Raw genomic sequence first — 24,180 nt, forward strand, 5'->3', positions numbered from 1 at the left:
TCGGTTTTGAAGACAAATGGGCCGAAGTTACATTTAGCAGAAGTATAGGGTAATATACCCACAAATAATAATACCTGCAAGCTGGAAGCTGAGTCGCGACAAATCGCCATATGTGGTAAGATACACCGGTAACTGTTACGCCATGTTTAAATCTGTATACTGAATAGGCTATGTCAGAGAGAGTGTAAGTCTATATAGGGGCCCACCAATAGGCTGACCACTATACTGTAAAATGCAAACACAACGTTGTCCACAACCTTGATATTTGCTAAAAGGATAAATACGTTCTTCTGACATATGTGCACGAGTTTCAAAACCTTAGTTTGCATATATGCCCAGGCATATATGGCAGTACTTAGCTATCAGGTCGGCTATTGAGATTGAGGTGTCTGCGTGTGTTTATGACCTTGACGCGTGTAAAAAGGGCAAGTGAAAGTCTGTTCACTCATATAATGAGTCTTTGTTCTGTATTATTATGACAGGTATATACATGGTAAATATTGTGTTCTACGTGATTGTGGATGACAAAACAAACGACTGTAGGCCGATATACGTACTTGTATAAAGATTGTGCAACATAATCATAACAATATAAATTTGTTCCATACTGAAGTCTGGTGGAGCTATGGGATAAATAAGGTAGTATATATGGGTTTGCGCCATGCATGCGTGCGAATTCGGATATGTTCTATAAAGATTTAGTATACATGATAATTAACAGATTAAAAGTACCGGTACTTTGTGACTATGTGTTCCATAGTCAAAGCGACGCAGAATAAATGTATGAATTCGTTCCATATAGAGATCTGGGGCATATAATAACATACCAGTGTCAATTTGTTCCATAGATATATACTGTAGGATAAACGATAATGCGAAGGATTTGATGCAGGATAAATTTGTTCCGTAGAGATACGAAACAAAATAAATAGTACGGATTTTTTCCGTCAAGATGTGGCGATGCAAATTGTTTTATGAAGAGGCCCAGTGCATTTGGTACTTGTAAATATAACAATACAAATATGTTCTACAAATATATCTGGATGCGAATTTGTTCCATAAGGATGGTTGCTGTACTTGATCCATGTATATATGGTATATGGTGAACACGTGGGGCCAATATGAAGGCTGATGTATCTTTTCACTCAGTGTATAACGGGAAAAGAAAAGCGGCATTATCATGGTGTAAAATTAACTGACTGGTCACCATTGATCTACTATCAGCGCGTGGTCATGTAAGTTCAACTGATACTTTGATAATTTGTAGTGATATCGCGGAGTAAATAAGATATATAGCTTGAATCACGTGATGTACGTGTACATGTTTACCAAAAGCTGGCTGTACCAGAAAATGACACGGATATCATTTATCCCGCCTATACTCGCAAATGTAAAGATAAAGGTTGATATGAAACCTCATTTTGACGAAAGTCTGTTAATAACATCAAATGTGGATGATATATGATGGTCATCTTGGTGATATGAATTTTGATTTAGAATCTGTTTACTTTTGTCCTTGAACTTCAGTATTTAAAATAAAGAGCCGGAATGTATATTTGTCAAGTTTTGAATAGGCCAATATTACAGCGGGAGGTTCGCATATATATGGGCAAATTTTAATTGAACTTAGTGAATCTTCAAAGAAGGAGATACCGTAAAGCCAAGAAATGGCCCAAGGCTGATTCATTAAATCAGCTCAAAATATTTTCCTTCCTTTGCTATTTCTATAATTTTAAAACACATATAACATTTATTTATTTTTTTATTTATTTGATTGGTGTTTTACACCATGTTGAATATTTCAACCATACGACGGCGGTCTGCGTTACACTGCAAATATCAACGACGCATGACATATATTTATAAAAACACACGCATTAATATGCAACTTTCCTGCTGTTTTTATTTGAACACAGACGCCTTATCCATAAACGCGTTACATGTATATGGTGGGACTATACACGAATACGTTTTTATTAAAACCTAGGCTGGCATCTTTTTATAACATTGACGTTTTCAGTAAATCATTCCAACGTTTTCTCCAAAACATTGGTGTTTTATAGAAAAAAAAGTGACATGTCTAATGGAGTGGTCAAATAACGGCTTTTATTTGAACATATATATACCTATCAGTTTTTACTGTGTATATTTAGAAGCAAACCGAGCAGAGCCCGGGGGAAACGCACAACTGTCCACAAGTCGCTGGAAAACCTTCTCATGCATATAACATGTATGTATGTATGTATGTATGTATGTGACTTGTTTTAGTGGTACATGTGTTTGATGTATGTGTTGTATACTCTATTTATAGATGCTATGGCTCAGTGAAAATGTCCAACTGTAACAGTATAGACCTACATGCATTTGAGTGAGTTTGGTGCGCTCCACAGCATGTACACCATATGTAATTTGCACCGGGCTTGTACACTGATAAATAAATAATTACCTGTTTACAACAGATCTCTTTGGATCTCGACTTCGAACCATCATGGTTAAAACAGTGACTCTGTACTCTGATTTGGAAGACTCCCCCACCCCCGCCCCTCCTTTTACCATGATATGTCCCAAATACCATCGCTCAACGAGATCGGGAAGCATATTGCAAGATGTGCAAGATATATAGTTGTGAAGCGCGGTCACTCTCATCGAACAACGCATTTGCGAGATTTATACGGTGTGAAACATCCCCAAATGTATGTGATTGATGGTAAGGAATATTTACCACTATTCGAACGCACATCAAAACTTCCCTAGCATCAACTGTGAAGTCGACGTCAACCGTGTGTCAGTCAGGCACGTTAAGTTTCATGGAGCTGTTTGACACCGTAACTCTCGCAACTGCGTTGCTCGATGAGCACACAGATTGCATGTGGGTTCAAGTCCGGAGTTGTCATTTCCGTCCAAATCATTTTTTTTTAAAAGCATAGTTTTGAAATCATACAAAATAATTTAATAATTTGGTAATTACGTTCGCGAAGAAATTCAAACATCATATTTAGGCGTACAGCATATATGAGAAGATCTGTTGTCACCGGTGCAGGCATCAAGATCGCCATGATAACATACATTGCATCTTCTGTCAGAACGACACATTATGATGACCCAGTTTGCGGTTTGCTGTTTCCTGTTTATAACTGACAATTGTCAAGACATGTCGATCGCTTTCTGACGCAGACCGTCGCTGCTTTACTGTTTTGTTACTGCTTTGGGCACAGGTGTAGTTTGTACAACTTCAATAAAACGATTGAGGAGCGGACGAATAAAGGAAACCCAATTTCATATTGTTATCGATCGTGTGCAAGTGTATAATACAATACTTATCCAATGCGGAAAAGATGCCACATTTAAGTTTTAATAATGTAGCAAAACGTATTTTTAAAGTCTTTGGTATGGCCCGCCCCGAGTTTATGCCAACGTCTCCCGACTTCGATGCGGAATATATGATATATTTATCTGGTTGTTATTTAACGGCATAGACAAGAATTTTGACTCATAAGCCATGGTGGTTCGAGTTATTGATGAAAAAAAACGGATCATCCAGGACAAACTTGCTCGCGTGTGATGTGCAGATATGCACACTACATGCATTATATGGTGAAAACAACGATTAGTTTGTCACCTTGTCACCAGTGCTTTTGTCAACACCTTAACGTCACTATACCCTATTGCTTATGTACAGTACTCCGCACGTCCATTATCCAGCATACCACTTCTTTTTTAATAAGCAGGGCGTCACCCGAGGTGATGACGTATAGCAGTTGTCTCGAAAACAAGCTTATACAAGTATGAGGAAGGAAAAGTATTCTAAATGCATTCAATGGACGCCGAAGTTAAACATATCAATGTACAGAGCTTGTGGTGCTAATTGTCACTTACAAAAGGCAATATTTGTAATGACATACAGAGCTCAGTATATAGTATCAAAGATATACATTGAAATTCAGAGAAGCAGAGTGTATAGGCTGACACCTTATCTCTAGGCTACATGTAGGTTAGAGAGCAGTGATATTAACAAGATGCAATCGTTATGTATTTCTTCATTGGCGTCATAAAAGCATGATAGCCGGTTTAAACAATATGACTAATATCAGTACTATTTATATGTACATATAGTTTGCTATAAATGCTAAATATTAACTATTTGTTGACAATTATATATTAAAATTTACTATTTCTGTTGTTTAAAGCGGAAGTTTTGAAACATATAGAAAGGATCCATGCATGTTTCTGGTGGTAATCTACATGTATATGTCTAGCTTGATAGTCATCGTATTTGATTTTCAGTCCACTAAGTATTTATAGAAAGACCAAGATTAGTCCACAAAAAGTGTATAAGTGACAACTTATGTATGTGTAACAGCTGTTGTAAATTTGCACTTACAATCTATCCATGTATATACCGAGTTGGAGAGAGTGGGGCATAATTGACTAGCTAACTTTGGAGGCTCAGGTGCGAGTCTCAGTAGTCCCATGGGTAATGTACAAACGATCATGTTATAAAAGAGTACGTAAGCTTTCATTATAAATATAGCCAGGAATCTCATGTGTCGACGGTTGCGCCAGTAGGTAAAGAAATGCTCACCTGAGAAAAGTCCGTTTGGCCCCATAGACCCTTGGTCCATTTTGCCTCGTTAGACATTTTACACATAACTCGGCACTGGTATTACGCTTTTTATTCTTTTTGTTTTAGTGAGGTAAACAAACGATTTGTAACACACATCGTGTAATATTCATAGCCACGAATGATGTAGATAGGTGTGCATCATCGATGGTAGGCTTACACATGCACACACCGTAGTCCAATACATGGTTTTAATTTTGATTATATTTTATAGTTTAAATGTAAAATATATAATAAACCTGTATATGAATTCTAATATGATCTCAGACAAATGTCCCAAAACATCCATAAATATACATGTATATATTTCATTATTAATATCATTCATTTTCCTGAAATATGTAAATTTTTAATACTCACTAACCTAAGGAGCCCCTCCCTGGTTCCGTTTCGTTTCATAAACTATACAAATACGTATTAAAGTACAATAAAAAGTTGTTACTAGCATATATACTTGTAGATAATTAAAATATGTATATATGTCTAAATACCAATATACAGCTATAAAGGAATTATACAAGGACCACGTGGTCAACAAGGTCAGAGGTTGCAATACCCTGGATCACTATAAACTTTGTTAAATGCAGATACCTATACTGGTGCCTTTTCATTCGTTTGCCTTTATCTGTACTGGTTTTTGTTAAATAAAATATTTCTGTGTGCATGCTACTTTGGTTAAGCAACTTGCCGTGCATTAATATAAAATAGAAGCCATGGGTGACTGACCATTTCATGGTTTAATTACTAGCTTTCCAGTGGTTGAATGTATTAAAGTCTTTGTAGTTCTTCATTTCGGTACATGCAGTGAATGTGGAAGAGTTTAAATTTTAGAATGAGAAGTCAAATATAAGCCAGATTAGAATATCTGCGTCCGACGTTTAAAAGATTCACGAAACGTTATGTTTTCGTATGGGTCTGCTCCATATTTAGGCGTATAGTTTATGATATGTTTTCAGCTTGGATAATTTTACAATATTAATGAGGAAAAATAATATTTAAAAGGCTGGTAGCATAATTTGTCAACGTAAACTACCATTTCAGGCAGCTGTGAAAGTGTACATTATACACTCTTCATATATTGCAAACACCATACATGTACGTGTACTTTTATATAAATAATTGGTTTCCCCATGTTTCTTCTGATTTGATATGATTGTTCTTTTCAGATTAGTATTATTTTAGATTAGAGAGTGTTTGCCTAAATTACAGTATTTAATTGAGAATATGAGCCAAAATGAACAGTTGATCGGGACAAAACGGACTGCATGGTGTGCCGTTTTGCCCCAGGTAAATTTGCTATAACGTTGACACGTTTCAAAAGTAGCTCACGAATCGTTTACCTCTAGGTGTTTTTATGAGCTCGATGAAATGGTCGTGAAAACAAATGCAACTTTGCAATTACAAGCACCCACAAAACCTTTGAGCACTGGAGATAAAAACATAGGCCTACTTACCGTAGATCAAAGGTGATCGGAATTTTGTCTGGTCTCTAGGATAGCCTGACCATTTGTCGACATTTATCATTGACAGCAACGTTTATGTTGTACAAATAGCCATATCTAACACTAGAAGTGACCATACAGGCGGTAGCACGTTATGCCTCACTCTCCCCTAGTATTACACCATGCAGGTGAATTTCTCGAATGAGCTCCCCTTCATATGGCTTGTCATTCTCATTTTATATGGCACAAGTGCGTGTAGCATTCAGAATTCGTGAATCTTGTGAAATGAATCTTAATGTGCGCTGAAATCGAACAGCGTCTTGCTGATTAAGCTTACTGGTAGGCTTAGGCCTACATGTTTTTTAATGTAAAGATGGGTCTTGATTAAACTATTCAGTGTTTTGCCCTGGGCAGCCTACATCCATGAGCAGCACTGTTGCCATATTGGGTACTACAGTGTTGTGGGCAAGGTGCGAGTTTGTGCAGCGTAATCTCCTGACAGTGAGACTATTTCGTTGATGTCTATGAAAGCAGTTTGAGGGGAATTCCCGACGTGATTCCCTACAGTAGGCGCCATTTATATGTAAAAGTAGCCGTGTTTAGATTTGATAAGGGAAGGGCAATGGTTTCCTCGTGATCTCTAAGGTAAGAATGACTAACCACCACACTTAAATGTAAAGGTCAGTCAGTGCAGTATTTTATCTCTCATGAAAACTCCATATGATTGTTAATCATAGTAATCAATAGTGATTTAGGTCTAATTTACTGCGTCAAACTGGAAAACACTCATTTGAACTTTCGCCAAGAAACGTTTAGTGGGTTACCATATGACGGTTCGTAACGTTTAAAATTGACTACACAGCACCGAGATGTCACTTGTTCCACGTTCGAGTAAAACAGAAATCCTGTACCATTTGCTTTTAAGGATTTCAAGCGCGGCGAGTTAAAATTGTGGTAGGTCAGCATTTTATTTATGTTAGTTGTTACGGATACAAGAACGTATACATAATTTCAATCTACGATTCTCAATGGTTATACAACTATAGTACAAGTGAATTAGTGAAGCCTGAGTAAAGAAAGAAAAGTGTATTGAGGACTAATGACGCGGATCTGTAGTGTAAATACATGTACGTATATCCTACATGTAGCTGTTTTACCATACAGAATATGTACGAATTTGTAGACTCAGCAATATTGTACAGATATGTACCTCAACAGTGCCCATGTTAGTAACATTGTCTGTCATGCACATGTATGTGGTTGTTGTAACAGTAATCTTTCTCTTGTCATTTGTCTAATATTATTTTTTCTGAAGGGCCATAGAACTTTAAGTTGTATGTTTGCTGACTCTGGAAACGTACAATAGATCCACTGTCAGGGTAGTCTTAGGGAGTAAATGGACACTTCATTATTCTACTTGTTTCATTTCCATGTTGGACAGTTACTCAAATTTTTGGATATTAATAGTTATAAAACATTGAAATGCAAACACCTCTATGATTCTTGGGTTGGGAAGAAGGCTCCTTAGTGAGAAAAAAGGATGTTTCATGCTCACCACAGCCAGTGATATCAACAATGTTTCAACTACACATGTATATATTTATATATATAGTCATGGAATTAAAGACAATTAATCTTTTTTGTTTTTTTTCGAGATGAGCTGTCACCAGATATGACACGTAAAAAGTGTGCTGATGTGTAACTCTTAATTCGTACTTACTTCTCTACTGCATCAGGAAGTATAAATGAGGGGATTTTGACAAAGACATGAGAAACGTAGGCAGCTGAGCATAATGCACTCGTGTATGATACGTGACGTATTCTGTTCTTAGTCAGGGCAATCATCACAAGATGTTAATATTCAAAATAGTGTACATGTACATGTACATTGGATGTGTGCAGTTAATGTACTTTAATACCAGACTCTTTACTTTGAATCACTGAACTGTTGAGTACATTTCGCATGTACAATTATTCACTATAACATGTATATATGTGTAGGTATCATGGGTAATCTTAAGAACTCATTTTGGGGACTTGCCAGTGTTTAAGGTAATACCACGATTATCTCTGTAATAGGCTTTATACAGGTGGGTTCTTTATACAAGTACAAGTAAAAAGGTCCTCTTTCATATGTGAAAAGAAAAATTATTTATTTATTTATTTGATTGAAGTTTTACATTGTACTCAAGAATATTTCACTTATACAACGGCAGCCAGCATTTATGGTGGGAGGAAACTGGGCAAAGAAAAATTAGGGTACTGTATATATATGTCTATGCACTGTATACCTTATGACATCAGTGTGTTCCACTGACTAGAGATTTTCAGATCAACTTCACCTTTATGTAGAGATCTGAATCTCAACAGGTGAATGTGGATTAACCTTAATCGACTGTATGACATCTGATGGGTTTACCTGTATGATATGTGATGGCTGTACCTGTATGATATGTGATGGCTTTACCTGTGGGATATCTGATGGGTTTACCTGTATGATATGTGATGGCTGTACCTGTATGATATGTGATGGCTTTACCTGTGGGATATCTGATGGGTTTACCTGTATGGTATGTGATGGCTGTACCTGTATGATATGTGATGGCTTTACCTGTGGGATATCTGATGGGTTTACCTGTATGATATGTGATGGCTGTACCTGTATGATATGTGATGGCTTTACCTGTGGGATATCTGATGGGTTTACCTGTATGATATGGCTGTACCTGTATGATATGTGATGGCTTTACCTGTGGGATATCTGATGGGTTTACCTGTATGGTATGTGTTGGCCTTTCCTGTGGGATATTTGATGGCTTTACCTGTATGATATGTGATGGGTTTACCTGTATGATATGTGATGGCTGTACCTGTATGGTATGTGTTGGCCTTTCCTGTGGGATATCTGATGGCTTTACCTGTATGATATGTGATGGCTGTACCTGTATGATATCTGATGGCTTTACCTGTGGGACATTTGATGGCTCTACCTGTATGATATGTGATGGGTTTACCTGTATGATATCTGATGGCTTTACCTGTGGGACATTTGATGGCTCTGCCTGTATGATATGTGATGGCTGTACCTGTATGATATCTGATGGCTTAACCTGTGGGACATTTGATGGCTCTACCTGTATGATATGTGATGGCTGTACCTGTATGATATCTGTTGGCCTTACCTGTGGGACATTTGATGGCTTTACCTGTATGATCTGTGATGGCTGTACCTGTATGATATCTGATGGCCTTACCTGTATGACATCTGATGCCTTTACCTGTATGATATGTGATGGCTTTGCCTGCATGACATCTGATGGCTTTACCTCATTTATATGATATCTGATAGCTTTACCTGCATGACATCTGATGGCTTTACCTTACCTGTATGGTATCTGATGGCTTTGGTTGTATGACGTATGATGGTTTTACCTTACCTGTATGACATCTGATGGCTTTGGCTGTGTGACATCTGATGGCTTTGGCTGTGTGACATCTGATGGCTTTACCTGCATGACATTTGATGGCTTCGCCTGTATAGCATCTCACTTGTAGGATGTCTGATTGCTTTACTAATACTTGTAATATAATGTCTGATTAATTTACCTGATAATCTGATTGGAATTTGCTTCATCTGATTGTATGACATATTACTTTGGGTTCTTTTAGCAGTATCATAGTAGTGATAGGTCTACTTGTGTAATTTTCTGATGGCTGGTGCATTGTGTGATAATTGTTTTACTTCTTTGACATGTCATCGCTTTTCTTGTTAGATATCTGATTTGTAGGAAATGAAAATGTCTGTGTTTTGTGTTGTAGAGAGTGTGTTATGGATGTCCATGAGGATGATATCAGCATCCTCCCAGACACTGAGGAGGATCAGATTACCATTAGTGAGGATGGAAGCGGCCTCTCACCATTCAGACTGACCTCCGTAGACATCCCAGCCTCTACCCACGCACTTCAGACGGCCTACAGAGACCTGAAAAAACGCTATAATGAATCTGAGCAGCGATACAGAGCTCTAAGAAGGCATACGCGAGAAAACAGCACCCAGAGAATGGCTTTTGACAATAGTTTTCTGTCTGGGGAGAATTGTCCCCCATTTGGGGCAGGAATGGGAGAGCAGGGGGCAGCAGCGATGGCTGACCAAAGTGTAGAGGATCAAGCCAAGCAGGGACTCATCAACCACCTAACGCGTCAAATTACTGTAGCGGAGACAAAGTACTCCATACTGGAGGCAGAACTTAAACACACCAGACAAAAACTGGATGAATTTAGGTCAAAATATGGGGCTAGTTCTCAGGAAAGAGACAGACTTAAATCTGAACTGTCCAGTAAGTCAGTAGAATGTGAAGAAGGGAAAGTCCGGGCAGCTCGAGAAGTAGCCGAGTTAAAAGTGACGATAAGGAATTTAAATCAAGAAGTGAACAGACTTAAAGAAGCGTTGAATTCCAAAGATGACATGGTTCAGAGCTTACAACAACAGTTTGAGCGCTTAGTGCTCTCAAAATCTTCTGAGCCAAGTGCATTACCAAATGAGTACCCATCCAGTTATCCTGGTCAGAAAGGTATGGAATGGTTTTAATGGTTGAGGGTGTACATGTACGTGCACAGTAGAGGTATCATATATAAGTTTTAAAGAGTTCTTATCAGAGATTTTTGGCAAAAGACTTGATCAGCACAAATTCAATCAAATTTTTGATTGTTTTATTCTAGAATAGCCAAAATAACCTTTCACAAAATATCAGCCTTGTCTGACAATCTGATTATGTGTTACCATTCGAAATTGGTAATATGGTTCGTAAAATTTATAATGTTGTGTTATAACTTTTTCAATCTTTAGATTCATTTGAATTAAGAAGCACAGGAATGAGCCTGATGTTTACTGACAGAGAGGAAATAATTTCAGCTATTCTTGGTAAATACTGAAAGTGTGATTAGTGCAAATGGATTTTTTGCCAAAAATTACCAGTTTAGCCTCTCTAAATTATAAAAAAAAAGTATTTAAAAAACTTGATTTCTCAGATATGAAAAGAAAAACAACTGGTTTGCATAAGGTTTAGCGAGGCATCATGTGGTTTTATCAGTATGCAGCCAGCACTGAAATACAAGTACTTACATTTTATTGTGATGACAGTTTTGCCAGTATAATGTTTATACACCCTGAACTTAATATGACATTTTGGATTTAAAAAACTAAGTACATGTTTATAACCAGACAGTCAGTATGTACACCAGGATGTGAATAAAAGTAAATTATGGTTGTTAAAACTACATGTACATAACAGTATGTACATGTATGTATGTCAGCAAAAAGAAACTTCAAAACAGCAATTTCTGCTAAATAACAAAACATGTGGTAGGATATGTACATGTTACTTTGAATCACATGGGAAGCAAAATTGCACCTAAAGTAACTGACCTCAAATTTTATCCATGAGGTCCTGTTTTTGCCAGATTCTGAGAGTTTTACTTGTCCATCACATACATGTTTCAAGGTTGATATCCTACCAAAGAAAATCAGAGTTTCAGCACAAAGATAATATTTTATGACATTTATACATGTATGTATGAGCCTCTAAAAACTGCACATTCTTGGTCAGAACTTTGGATTATTTATGGTATTAGCAGCCTAATTACATTACTTTTTACCTGTATCAAATTTCAGGTAAACAGGAAAAATTAGACTGTGCTTTTACATGAAAACCAAAATGTGTCCAATTTCCTACTTTTTGTCATGTATTTATTGATGTTGTTGTATCTCAGTAGAAGCATCAATCATTTCCGCATGATCTGGACTGATGAATACTCTATATTTAACCTGACAGGAAACTTGTTAGTGCTAGGACACCCCGTTTCCCGAAGGCTTGGGGAAAACCAGGCTGCATTTATTGAGGTGTTTATTGTCTGTCCATGAAGCTAGGAATACACCAGGAAATTTATCAAACAACAAAAAGCAGAGAATTAAGTCCCACCAGTGTTTGACATGAACTTTTGTTCATTAGTGATGATTTCCAAAGATCATATTCTGTTTTACTGGCATTCACCAGGCATGAGAAACATTGAACTTAGTTGTCTAATGCATGTATCTGGCGAAACTAGTCACTAATGTTACTCATTCTCGGTGGTCTACAGTCAGCCTGGTATCATTCATACAGAAATACTTACATGTAAATGTTTTTTCTCCAATGTACATGCTGGTACATGTATATATATAAAAATTGACAAAAGTCACCATAACCTGATGTTATTATCACACCCACTAATTAAACCAGCATGGAGCATAAGGTTTTATATCAAGTCTAAATTCTACACTTAATTATCCCACACTTCTACGGAAGCAAGGATATTGAATTAGGTCTCTCCATCTGCCTGTGTGTCCGTCATGTCTGTCTGTGTGTCTGTCAGACTTTAGCCAGTTAGTGTCCATGCAGTTGCACTTAATATTGTCTACGTTTTGACTAAATTTTGGATGCAGGTTTACTTTGTGGATCCTAACAGCTTGGTCCTTGTATATATAGACATTGCTTCCCACGGAAGAACCAATCCAAGTTTTTTCCATTTTTTTTGTAAACTTCCATGTGCAGGTTTATTTTGTGGTCTCTTAGATCAGACTCAAAAACCAGCTTGCTTCCTGCATAAGTTTTGTGTATTTTAGTGTGGGATAAAAATTATTTGGACTGTCTTGTTTTGTTTGTTTTTGTTGGATAACGTAGTGTTAAGTTTTGATGGTCTGGTTATGTTGCTAGGTGTGGTCAGTGTGGCTGAGTTCCAGGCTGTGAAGGAGCGTATGAAGCAGTGCCAGGAAAGTATGGAGACGCTGAAGCGTGTGGTGGATCAGCAAAATGAGCTGATCCGGCTGCTACAGGCAGACCAACTCTCTAAAGGTAAGTCACTGCCATACATTACGATCCATACCTGTACCTGCTCAATTCTGAAGGTGATGCATATACCTGTACCTCTTCATTTGTGAGAATGAATCATATACCTGTACCTGTTCAGGTATGAGAATGATGCATACCTGTACTTGTTTACTTGTGGGGATGATCCAAACTTGTACCTGCTTACTTGTGAGAATGATGCATACCTGTGCCTGTTTACTTGTGAGGATGATCCATACTTGTACCTGCTTACTTGTGAGAATGATGCATACCTGTACCTGTTTACTTGTGAGGATGATCCATACTTGTACCTGCTTACTTGTGAGAATGATGCATACCTGTACCTGTTCAAGTGTGAGAATGCATTTCAAGCAAACATCTTAAAGTGAAACTTGTAACTTCAAGTGTGAGAATGATGGCCAAACATGTCTAGCTCATGTCAGAGTTTATAATGTAAAGGTCTGCATTAATACTATAGTCCATGACCGAGGGGATTAGCACGCCAATGTGGCGCAGTGATCTAGGAGCCTCTCACCAGTGTGGTCGCTGTAGATTCAAGTCAAGCTCATGTTGGCTTCCTCTCTGTCTGTCAACAACTTGCAGATGGTCATGGGTTTTGTTTGGGCTTTTCTCGGTCTCCTCCCAACATAATGCTTGTCGCTGCTGTATAAGTAAAACATTTTTGAGTACGGCATAAAACACCTATCAAATAAATAAATAAAAAAAAAATCCTAGAAAACATCACAACATACAGGATCACCCTTTTGTTATTATGAAATATAAGGAGATTTGTATTGTATACCTTGTTTTTAGTGAATTTCTTTCGGATTTGTACATCACTTATTGAAATTTGATACTTTTGTAATCCACTGTTCCAGCCTTTTGTATAAATTGTTGAATTGTGAATAATTGGTAAACCCAATGCCTTTTATTTACAGATTCTAAAGACTGGGATGTTGTATATACAACAGACTTCACTAATCCTGTAGAAACAAAAGATTTGAGTAGATTGAAAAACGTCCATCAAAATATGGCTTCACCCACTGAAACGTCTGATTTGTCTGTAGACCAAGCTTTTTCTCCTACGAATGTAAAGCAAGCAGATTTCCCAGAAGTGTCGGGTCATCTGAGTGAAGGTCTGGTATCAAGATCATTGAGGGTTCAGGATGTACCAGTGTATCCAGGAAAGTTTGACCACAGCTGGGAAAACAGCAAACAGTTTCATTTTGGTAGGGAACAAACAGATACCGTATATTCAGCGATCTCACCTAGCTCTTCTCAAAACCAGTTAGCTGACACAGCTCGTCATCAGAAGATTCCTGTCCAAGGCTCTGATCTGGGAACTGACTTGTCTGATGTTGTGAGAAGGCCGCAACCTTTGGAGAACAGCTTCACCTATGCAGAGCCCCATCCTCCCTCACGGGCCAACAGGAATGACCGGTCCTGCCCAGTGTGCACGGTGAACTTCTCCCACCTCACCATGGCAGATTTCCAGAACCACGTCTTTGAATGCTACGACAACACTGAATCAGGAGAAATGACAAGAGCACAAAATGCAATGGGTAATACAGGTGTCCAGGCCACTGAAACAGGAGAAGACAACTCAGGCACACGGGTGTGCCCAGTGTGCCTGACAGACTTTCATGCAGACATACCACAGAGCGTGTATGAAAGGCACGTTTATGAACATTTTGGTGAACCACCCAATATTGTGGACGATTTTGCTATACTAAACCCTGAGTAGTCACATCGTCCACTCTGAAGAAGCTCTTGTAGTATAGACTGAACCATATATAAATGTTTATATTTTAGCTGTGAAGCGAAATAGGGTGTAGGTTTTAATGTAATAATAGAATTAATGTGTTAAAAAAAATATGAGTTTGCTGCACCTGAATGTTTAGGCACTGGGCAGGCTTTACAAATACCTGTACATGCACTTGGTATCAATCACTGTATAAACTTTTGATCTAGTACAAGTTAAGTCTGTTCTTCCATTTCTTGTGTACCTCCAGCCCATGTATTGATATAGCACGATAGTGGTGACTGACCTTAAAACTTATATGACTCACCCTATTCTGTATTCTGTTCAACATGCTATGTCATGTGTGTACTGTGATACATGTCATGAGTGGGTATGTATGGCATTCTGTTCGTGTGATACATGCTATTAGCAGTTGTGAATTCTGGTCCTAAACATAACACATTCTGTATGTTTTATCACCATTATGTGAATACTGTGTCACGTGTCATCAATGTACTGTGTCATTTGCAATTTCATATGTGTGCTGTTTAATTGTTTAATTTATTAACAAAGAGCAGTCTGTGGAATTAGGCTTAAGTGTGAGAATCTTCATTAGAATTTAAATAGTGATGATATTTTTTACACATATTGTGGTGAGGAGAGGAAAAATGTGTACATATTGAACAACCTTTTTGTATCAACCACCAAAATTACATTAACACTACCTTGTCTAATAAGGAAATGAAGCTGGACCTCTGTTAACGTAAGTGCCTTTTTAATGGTTGAAGCTTTGAGTGTCTGAAACTATCTAGTTTTTCCCTGCCTGTGTGTCATTAATAACACCAGGGTGTATCTTAAGGCTAAGAATGTGATCATTTGGACAAAACAGCCACCACAAGATGAATTTTCCACATGTTGGGTTTTTAACATTTTTTAACCACTAAAAAAATAACTAAGCCACAGAAAAAAGGACAAGGTATCTTTTTTAGGAATCTAATGCAGATTAAACTGAATATTTAATAAACGTTATACAGAAACTTGCAGGAATATGCCTCCTGCTTTCTGGAGTTGAATTATGTATGGCAAGCCATCTAGAACGTTGAAGAGGTTCAAATTGAAGTGTGTGTGGCATGTGATCTTTCTCCCAAAGTTACCGTAGCCATAAGTTTAGTCTTAAACTGGTCATGTAAACATTTAGCCTAATTAGGGTTTACCTAGCAGCAACACTCAACTCAAGAACTAGCCACACATTCAGGTTAACTAGCCACAAGTTTAAACTTTAATAACACTATATGCATTTAGGCTTTGCCTAGCCACAAATTTAGACTTTAATAACTAACCACACATTTAGGCTTTGCCTAGCCACAAGTTTAGACATCAATAATTAGCCACACATTTAGGCTTTGCCTAGCCACAAGTTTGGACTTTAATAACTAGCCACACATTTAGGCTTTGCCTAGCCACAAGTTTAAACTTTAATAACTAGCCACACATTTAGGCTTTGCCTAGCCACAAGTTTAGACATTAATAACTAGCCACACATTTAGGCTTTGCCTAGCCACAAGTTTAGACATTAATAACTAGCCACACATTTAGGCTTCAGCTATCCATAGCTTTAGGCTAAACTAGGCACCCATTTAGATGTTAACTAGTCACACATTTAGGCTTTAACTAGCCACACATTTAGGCTTATGAAAACATCTAGATGTTATCTACCCACACAATTAGGCTTTAAATATACATGTAGGCACACCATGTTTCTCTAACTTTCCTTCTGGTTAGGCTTAAGCTAGCCGCATGTGTAATCTTTAACCCTCCAGCACGCCCATTATTGACTATTGTGTTTTCTGCAGGGGAGTATCCCTTACCATATGTCCAAATTATTTAACAGAAGTATTGAGGATCTCTTTTTTTTCTCTTGTTTAAACTAAGCCTTCTGACTTTTTTCTTCCCCAATTAAATGAAATAAAATTATAACAGTGTCCAACAGCATTATACAAATCCATGTTATATATTCAATATTTTAAATATTTGTAAAATACCCCTAAAACCAGGATGTGTTCAGCCATTCCCCAAATTTTACCAGTGTGGGAAGCATAAGTACTTTTCATTGCCTTCATTCCATAGTAATCATTTATTTATTTATTTGATTGGTGTTTTACGCCATACTCAAGAATATTTCACTGATATGACCGCGGCCAGCATTGTTTCTCCTCCTTGCACCCTTCACTTTGCAGGGTATATTCCTTCATACATGTGAGTAGCATGTTGTGTCGAGAGAAGTATGAGTGGGGTGTTCATGTTTTATGTGCAGAATGGTTTGTGTCTTACATCTGTATGCTTAAAAGAGGATTTTAATCAAACTGTATTGGATAGATTAAAAAAAGGGGAATTTATGTAGGATCAGGAACTTTTAAGTGTTTAATTGTTTTCTCCTTTGTTGGTTAAAAAATTGTAAATTCTACTTCTACATGTTGTTGTAGTAAAGTGGATGGGAGCGGAGTGAAGCCTTTAAGTTATTATCCTGCACAGATTTCTCTCATCTGTACTATTGAATGAGATAAATAAGAATATCATCAACAGTGACACAATTTTCATTTATTAATTGTATGATAAATACTCTTGGCAAATTTATATCTTGAACATTGTATTTTGTGCTCTTTTTGATGTCCGTTGTTGCCAGATTATTTCACTTCATCCTTAAGGGATGTCATGAGCGTGCAGATACATACATGTCGTTGTCTGTAAGTCACGGCAGACACAAGAGGTGGTGGTTTTATCAACTACAACCTAAAACAGGGAATTTTCTATGTTCCACGGTTCCCCAACAGTACTCTTGAACCTGTGGTGACAAGGAGTGATCAACTGTCCCCGTAGGACTGTCTTGTTGAGGTTAAATGTTTTATTATATTGTTACAAGTATGCTGGGTATCACTTGCCTTCCATGGAAATGACACTCACATTGGGTGAGCCCCTTGGAGGGTCAAAAAGCTGCTAACTGAGGGGTGATTTTCTTCGTGCTCACCGGTCTCCTCCAAGGATTGTTACTGGCCGGCAGTAAAAATTGTTCGCTATCAATTCACGAATAAATAAATCAATCAAATAATATGTATATAATCATTTTACCTGGCTATCTGTATGTAGGCATGTCAAGAGTCATATATATGTTCCATCGGGGGATAAAGGTCGATGCGGTTGTGCCTTTCCGCCCACCCCTTAAACTATTATATTTAGATCAGCTAGTTTTCTTATGTAGAGCCACATACATTTAGTTCAAGTTTAGTTAATCTTTTCCCAAATAAGGTGTAGTTTGGACACCGGCAAAAGTCTGAGAGTTAACCTGATCGCATTACAGAAAATTTTAGAAGCTTAAGACAATTTTTAGAATTTAGAATTTCTAAGACTGTAAAATTAATGGCGTCTGCGAAATATTTTTGTTCAGCTCTGTAGTGTATAGTATATTCGGAATAAGTTTATATATTTACTCAGGTTAGAAGTTTATTTGTTTTGACAGATGGTTATTTCAAGTGGAAGATGTATTTTCGGCAGTGTTTTATTGGCTTCTGTGGCCTCATGGTTAGAGCTGTGATCCAAACCCGGGTCGGGTCATACCAAAAACTTAGTAGTTGTTACTGCCTCGCTTGGCACTTAGCAGTGAGAGGTTAATGCAGGGAAACATACTGGTTGGATACAATGTCAGACTACGCGATCCTCTGCACTGATATCACATGTTTGACAAGGGCAGGTAACTGCATCAGCTGTTTGAATGAAGCGTGCCCTGACGTTGCTTTTTTATGCCATCCTTGGCCTTATCCTAGCCCAAACGTAACGTCAAAGCAATCTCGGACAAAAAAGGAAGTCAAATCGTAGAAAGAAGGAAATCCTTTCCTGAGATCTAGGATATATTATTTATAATGGCAAAGACACTGGTGATGTTATACTGTATGTAAAATGCTCACCGAAGAGTTTCATTTTGTAGCCAGTAAGAGGAAAACTTTCTTCATCCATATATAACAGCCTCCCTGGCACACTGTGTATTTCTTCTGATTTGAAACACTTGCATGCTTCCGGTTCAGTGATATTGTAAATGTTTATTTCCAGTTTCCGATGTTGAATTCCCATCGTAGGTGTCGTAAACAGTCACAGCCAGAATTGTCCGTGTGCTAGGTGAGTGACCGCTAATGTGCACCATGTCCTTGTACACAATAACAATAGTTCGCGGGTTGATTTATAACAAAAACACTTACCACTATGGGGAACAGGATATCCCTTTAACTTTTATTTACTATGCTCTCTACAATATTTCCGGACACGCAGAAAAATAGTAAGAATGGATTTTGGGCCCCGAAAATATTATTCATCATTTATCAAATTAAGGTGACATGGTTACAACAAAATTATGTATGCATGATTTTTTTACAGTGATAATGTCTGTACGCCCAGGTTTAGCGAAAGAAGTCATGTCCATCTGTCGGTTAAACTTTCGTTTAGAGTGATGTATTTTTTAGGTGGTACTTGTAAGGATACCACTATCGGAGAGTAAATATGAGAAATAACTGGCATGTTTAACTCTCAGATTAGCGATAGCCTTACACAAGATCAAACAAAGAAGCATGAAGACGCTTGAATAAGTTCAATACATACATTTTAACAAACTAGACAAATACTACAACTGACAATAATATACAAAACAATACAATAACTACAAATATATGTATGCCTGTGAATATATGAAACTTCTATGTGGCGGGTTGACAGTAGCGTCCGTGATGCCGAGCTATTGATGTACGTTTCCTCGTAAACCTACACAAAGTCACTTTGAGATAAACTGGGGTGAAATGTGCCTAATGGCACAAAGATACAATGTGGGATACAAGCTCCAAAAATAACGTCTCCACAAAATAGCCCTAATGGCAAAAAGAGACAATGTGGGATACAAGCTCCAAAAATAACGTCTCCACACAATAGCCCTAAAGGCAAAAAGAGACAATGAGCGATACAAGCTCCAAAATAACGTCTCCACAAAATAGCCCTAATGGCAAAAAGAGACAATGAGCGATACAAGCTCCAAAATAACGTCTCCACAAAATAGCAAGTACCGAGTACTTTCTGGTACCGAACAAAGCCTTGTCATTTCTCCCTAGCACACGGTCAAGCTTCATTGAATTCATTAACCCTGACAACCGTCAGGTAAATGAAATATTCTTTTGTTGTCTCCAACCATGCATCAACGTATCAGCAGTCATATACAAATGAATTGTTCTTCAGCACGATGTAAAACAGTCATATTTACATACAAGCCTAATTAAATAGAGGAGCGTCGAAGCATTCTCAGATACTGAATGAGTAAAGTGATCAGACGATCGCATAATTGTATTTCATGACATTCTTGGTGTACATTATTAAAGTTTTAACTTTCTTTTTTAACTCTTTTAACCTTTTTCGTGCACGCTTGGTGTTATCCGACATACAGCAGCCACAACGTGACGTGATCTACGTCACAAGAAAGTTGGACCAGTTCTCCTTTAATTTAGCCATAGACTGCATATGACATCAGAAGGGATAGCACAATAAACACTCATTTTTGTATATCAGCCATTCCAGCGTCACTACTGTTACATCAAATTTGTCTAAGTCTTTAAGCGGCTGCCAGGAGAGGAAGATACATAGCGTATATTTTCCAGCATATACCGATTACAGTTATTGTCGTTTATAATTCTTGTTGATTAGCTTTTTAAGGGGCGAAAGTCCTTTCTCTTTCCATACCGGAATACTCTTTCGATTGATCTCGTTTCGCATTCTTTGTACGTGATCCCAATTCCAATAAACTGAATCGGCTAAAAAAATTTTAACATGTACAGTGGCTTCGTTTAGGTTTTTATAATGTTTTTAGTTGAAGCTGGCCGATGACCAAAACCAGGCAATTATATAGTTCATGATTTTATTTCTCAAACTATAGTGTTTATCCCATCCATATTGCATTGATTAATACCCACCACATATAATTATACCTGTCCGGACACATGTAAGTTGAACATTGCTCAGACTCGAAGCCAAATGATCACAGGACAGATGAAGAACAAGCCGAAACATGTCAGTTATTAATTAGCCAAGTGCAATATGTTTCCATCGACCAAAACGTGGGATTCATAGAAGGCCACATAGTCAACTTCTTCCTGTCGCCGTCGACAAGCCATCGACAAGAAAATTAAAGCAGCTTTTACTTGCATTCTTTTCATGTCTAACAGCCCTTTGGGTATTTAACCGTAAACTACACCGTTTTCACTAAAGAAAATCTCACTGGTCCTATCTTCTCATCAGTTTATATCGGGAACTATAGCCACAGGCCTTTGTTCTCCAGGTTTCATATTCGCTCTTATACATCAGAGATTTGTCAGGTAACAGTCTTGGTGTAGTGCATGTATTCCCGCAGAACATATGCCTGTTCTCGTTTGATATAACTCTGACACATTCCTAAGCATGGTCTACAACAGTTGGCAAAAAAATCAATTCTGTGCCTAACCATTCTTATCGTGTAGGCCTCATCTTATACCGAAAACATCAATCTTCGTCAGCTACATCAGCGTCCCCTCTGGGCGTTTTGAAAAGAGGGACCATGTGGCGTGAAAACCCATCATTAACTTTCCTCCTGTTGATTTCTCTGGCTAAATCCTTTACACAACCCCCGGGCATCCTTTGGAAGTGTAAAGCCGCTTGTACACTAACGACCAGTTCGAGCTTAATCCAATCTGTAGCTCTGAAGGCGAGGATCTACTTTGTTTTCTCCCTTGATCAAGTCTACACTGAAAAATTGATTCTAAAGCTTTGATATGTAAGCGTGTTCGATGATTCATCGAAGAGAGGATTACCTCAACTTAAACTGTGTCTAGTTTGACATCGTTTGGTGAAAAGACTGGGCTTTACCGCAGCCTATCGCACATGGGTACATGTTTGAATTCAGCTATTTATGTGAGGTTTATAACGCGAAGGATCCGGCGGTGTTCGATCATTATACGAGGACACTGTACGATTGACTTTTTTCCAAAATCTTCTTTAGCGACTTCACATTCATGTTTGCAACTGTTTTCCACAAAAAACGAGAAAAAAAATGCAAAAGTTTAATGTATAAAATAAAGCAAAAAGTATGAAAAGCATTAATGTCTTGAAAATTCTCTCTATTTGGCTTTATCGGTGGAATTCAGATACATTCTTTTCGTTTCCACAGTTTTATAGAGTAACATAATAAAAAACTGGGCTTATTTGCCCAAGGCTCGCCACGCGACGAAGGATCCAATAATCTATAGCTTAGGCTTTCCAAACGCTCAAATTGCCACATATCTCATCTGTTCTGGGTAATAGGTTGACAGTCGATTTCACGGGAGTCGGTGCAAAACCTTTAAGGCCTGTCAATGCCCGATATTGGATTGGTATAGCGATACTGTGTCAACAGCGCAGAAAAAACAGACCGTCTCAGTTTGACGACGTCTTTATAATCCAGCCATGGACAGAGAATTTGAAAATTTGTGTGCTCTCACTACTTGTGGAGCCTTGGTAATCTATTGCGCTGTCGGTCACATATGGGAAGGTTCGTCAATAACTTCCCAAAGGTCGAAGGTTTATGCTGTTTCCTGCGCCTGTGAAACTGATCGCGTATAAAGGAAAATTCTTGAGTGACGTTAAGTAACAGTCAAAGTCATAAAAAATAACTTGTAATGACTCTTGTGTAAACGTGAGATTATTTTAATAACAATTTGAATTTACCTCATTTGACACTACCGCCATTGATATTGCCACATTTTACTTCAGCGCATTTGACGTTACCACATTACAGCACTGACGTTACTGAAAATCTCAATCCACACGTAGGTGTGCTTCTTTCAGTTTCTGCCAATGCTGGTAAAGCCAGATTACAACAGTTTTTTTTTCGCTTTACGAGAACAGCTCATCTGTCCTTACTTCGTCATAAAATTCATAATGTTTGTCGACGTATGATTAGTCTATGTCTTTAATTACGATGGGTCGTACAATGTCTTCGTGCAATGTTTTGCTACTTTCGCAATACGTGGAATGAATAATTGTTTATTTATGTATTTATATATTTATTGAATTGAGAGGAGCCTCCATGGTTGGGTGGATGGCCCAATGACCCCAAATCCTCTCCCCAATGCGGTTGCTTTGAGATCAAGCCCAGCTCACACTGGCTTCCTCTCCGGGCGTATGTGGAAAGGCCTGCCAACGATGTACAGGCCGTTGGTTTCTCTCAGGCTCTATACCCGTTGTCTTCCCACCAGATTGCTGGCCGCAGTCGTATGGAATATCCGTAGTACGGCGTATAAAACACTGGTCAAATAAATAAATAAATAAAATCAATTTGATTTAACGCCGTACTCAATAATTTTTCACTTATATGGCGTTTGTTCGCTTTATGGACGGATGAAACTAGCGAGTCCTAAGTAAACCGCCCACTCGCCAGGTAGCGGTCATGACAAACTTTCTGAGTTAAAGCCGCAGTCGAAGAAGCGGGAGCCGGACTTGAACACGCGACCTCATTGGTCACTTAAATCAGTTGTTTTGACCGTCTGAGTCAGGGAATTCCCGAAAATAGTTATTTGTGTGAGTTTATATTTGATTAACGACTAACTTTAAGGAGAACTGTACGTTTAAAATTCATGTCATGTCATGGTAAGAGTTCAGAAAATATTTCAATTTTTGACTTACCCTCTAGAATTAGTCACATTCAAAGTGTTGAAATCTTGTGAAGAACAAAAACAAAACTAAAACACATCATTTATCGACAGTATTTTGGCCGCCAGCGGCCTCTACCTGTGATTAACATATAAGGATTCTGCCATGGCTGTTTCTAACCACATTGAGAACAGTGACGTCACGCCAAGTTTTGGCCACATATTGATAGACTGAGTGAATGATTGCTTGGGGTTTAAAGTCGTACTTAACAATTTTTCAGTCATATGACGACGAAGGAATCCTTAGGGTGTATGTAATGTGCCTCCTTGTGTCAGTGCAGGACGGATTTCCACCGCTCTTTTATCTAGTGCTGCTTCACTGAGACGACGCACTGAAGGCAAGTAAGCCGCCCCGCCTGAGCCATTATACTGATACGGGTCAACCAATTGTTGCGCTATTCCCTTCATGCTGAACGCCAAGCGAGGAAGTTACAACTTCCTCCTTTGAAGTCTTAGGTGTGATTCGACCCAGGATTGATCCTCGATCTACAGCTCCCGAAGTGGAGTTTCACCAACTGTGCTATCCGGGCCAGTCATATTGATAGAATTTATCATTCAAAATGCACACGTCCAGCTCATGCTGGCTTCCTCTCCGGCTGTACGTGGGAAGGTCTGGCAGCAACCTGCGGATGGTCGTGGGTTTCCCCCGGGCTCTGCCCGGTTTCCTCCCAACATAATGCTGGTCCCCGTCGTATAAGTGAAATATTCTTGAGTACGGCGTAAAACACCAATCAAATAAATCAAATAA

General features: G+C 38.2%; 1 protein-coding gene across 4 annotated transcripts; it reads left to right on the forward strand.

Moving 5' to 3' along the window:
* On the forward strand, positions 1-17,691 carry LOC135472617 (uncharacterized). Of its 4 annotated transcripts, none has more exons than XM_064752215.1 (4): positions 1-115; positions 9,883-10,634; positions 12,816-12,953; positions 13,886-17,691. In XM_064752215.1, the coding sequence occupies exons 2-4, from the start codon at positions 9,893-9,895 to the stop codon at positions 14,689-14,691; spliced, it is 1,686 nt and encodes a 561-aa protein (XP_064608285.1). In that variant the 5' UTR covers positions 1-115; positions 9,883-9,892; the 3' UTR covers positions 14,692-17,691. The 4 variants fall into 4 exon arrangements, with proteins under 4 accessions (XP_064608285.1, XP_064608293.1, XP_064608275.1 ...); XM_064752223.1 differs by lacking the exon at positions 1-115 and adding an exon at positions 2,210-2,230; XM_064752205.1 differs by lacking the exon at positions 1-115 and adding an exon at positions 6,641-6,708.
* The last annotated feature ends 6,489 nt before the right edge of the window (positions 17,692-24,180 follow it).

The sequence above is a fragment of the Liolophura sinensis genome, chromosome 1, assembly GCF_032854445.1.
Source record: "Liolophura sinensis isolate JHLJ2023 chromosome 1, CUHK_Ljap_v2, whole genome shotgun sequence".
In the NCBI taxonomy this organism is placed as follows: domain Eukaryota; kingdom Metazoa; phylum Mollusca; class Polyplacophora; order Chitonida; family Chitonidae; genus Liolophura; species Liolophura sinensis.

Coding starts and splice junctions, on each gene's coding strand:
- LOC135472617 (XM_064752215.1), top strand. CDS start 9,893: ATGGATGTCCATGAGGATGATATCAGCATCCTCCCAGACACTGAGGAG. Junction 10,635..12,815: donor CAGTTATCCTGGTCAGAAAG/GTATGGAATGGT, acceptor TTATGTTGCTAG/GTGTGGTCAGTGTGGCTGAG. Junction 12,954..13,885: donor GGCAGACCAACTCTCTAAAG/GTAAGTCACTGC, acceptor TTTTATTTACAG/ATTCTAAAGACTGGGATGTT.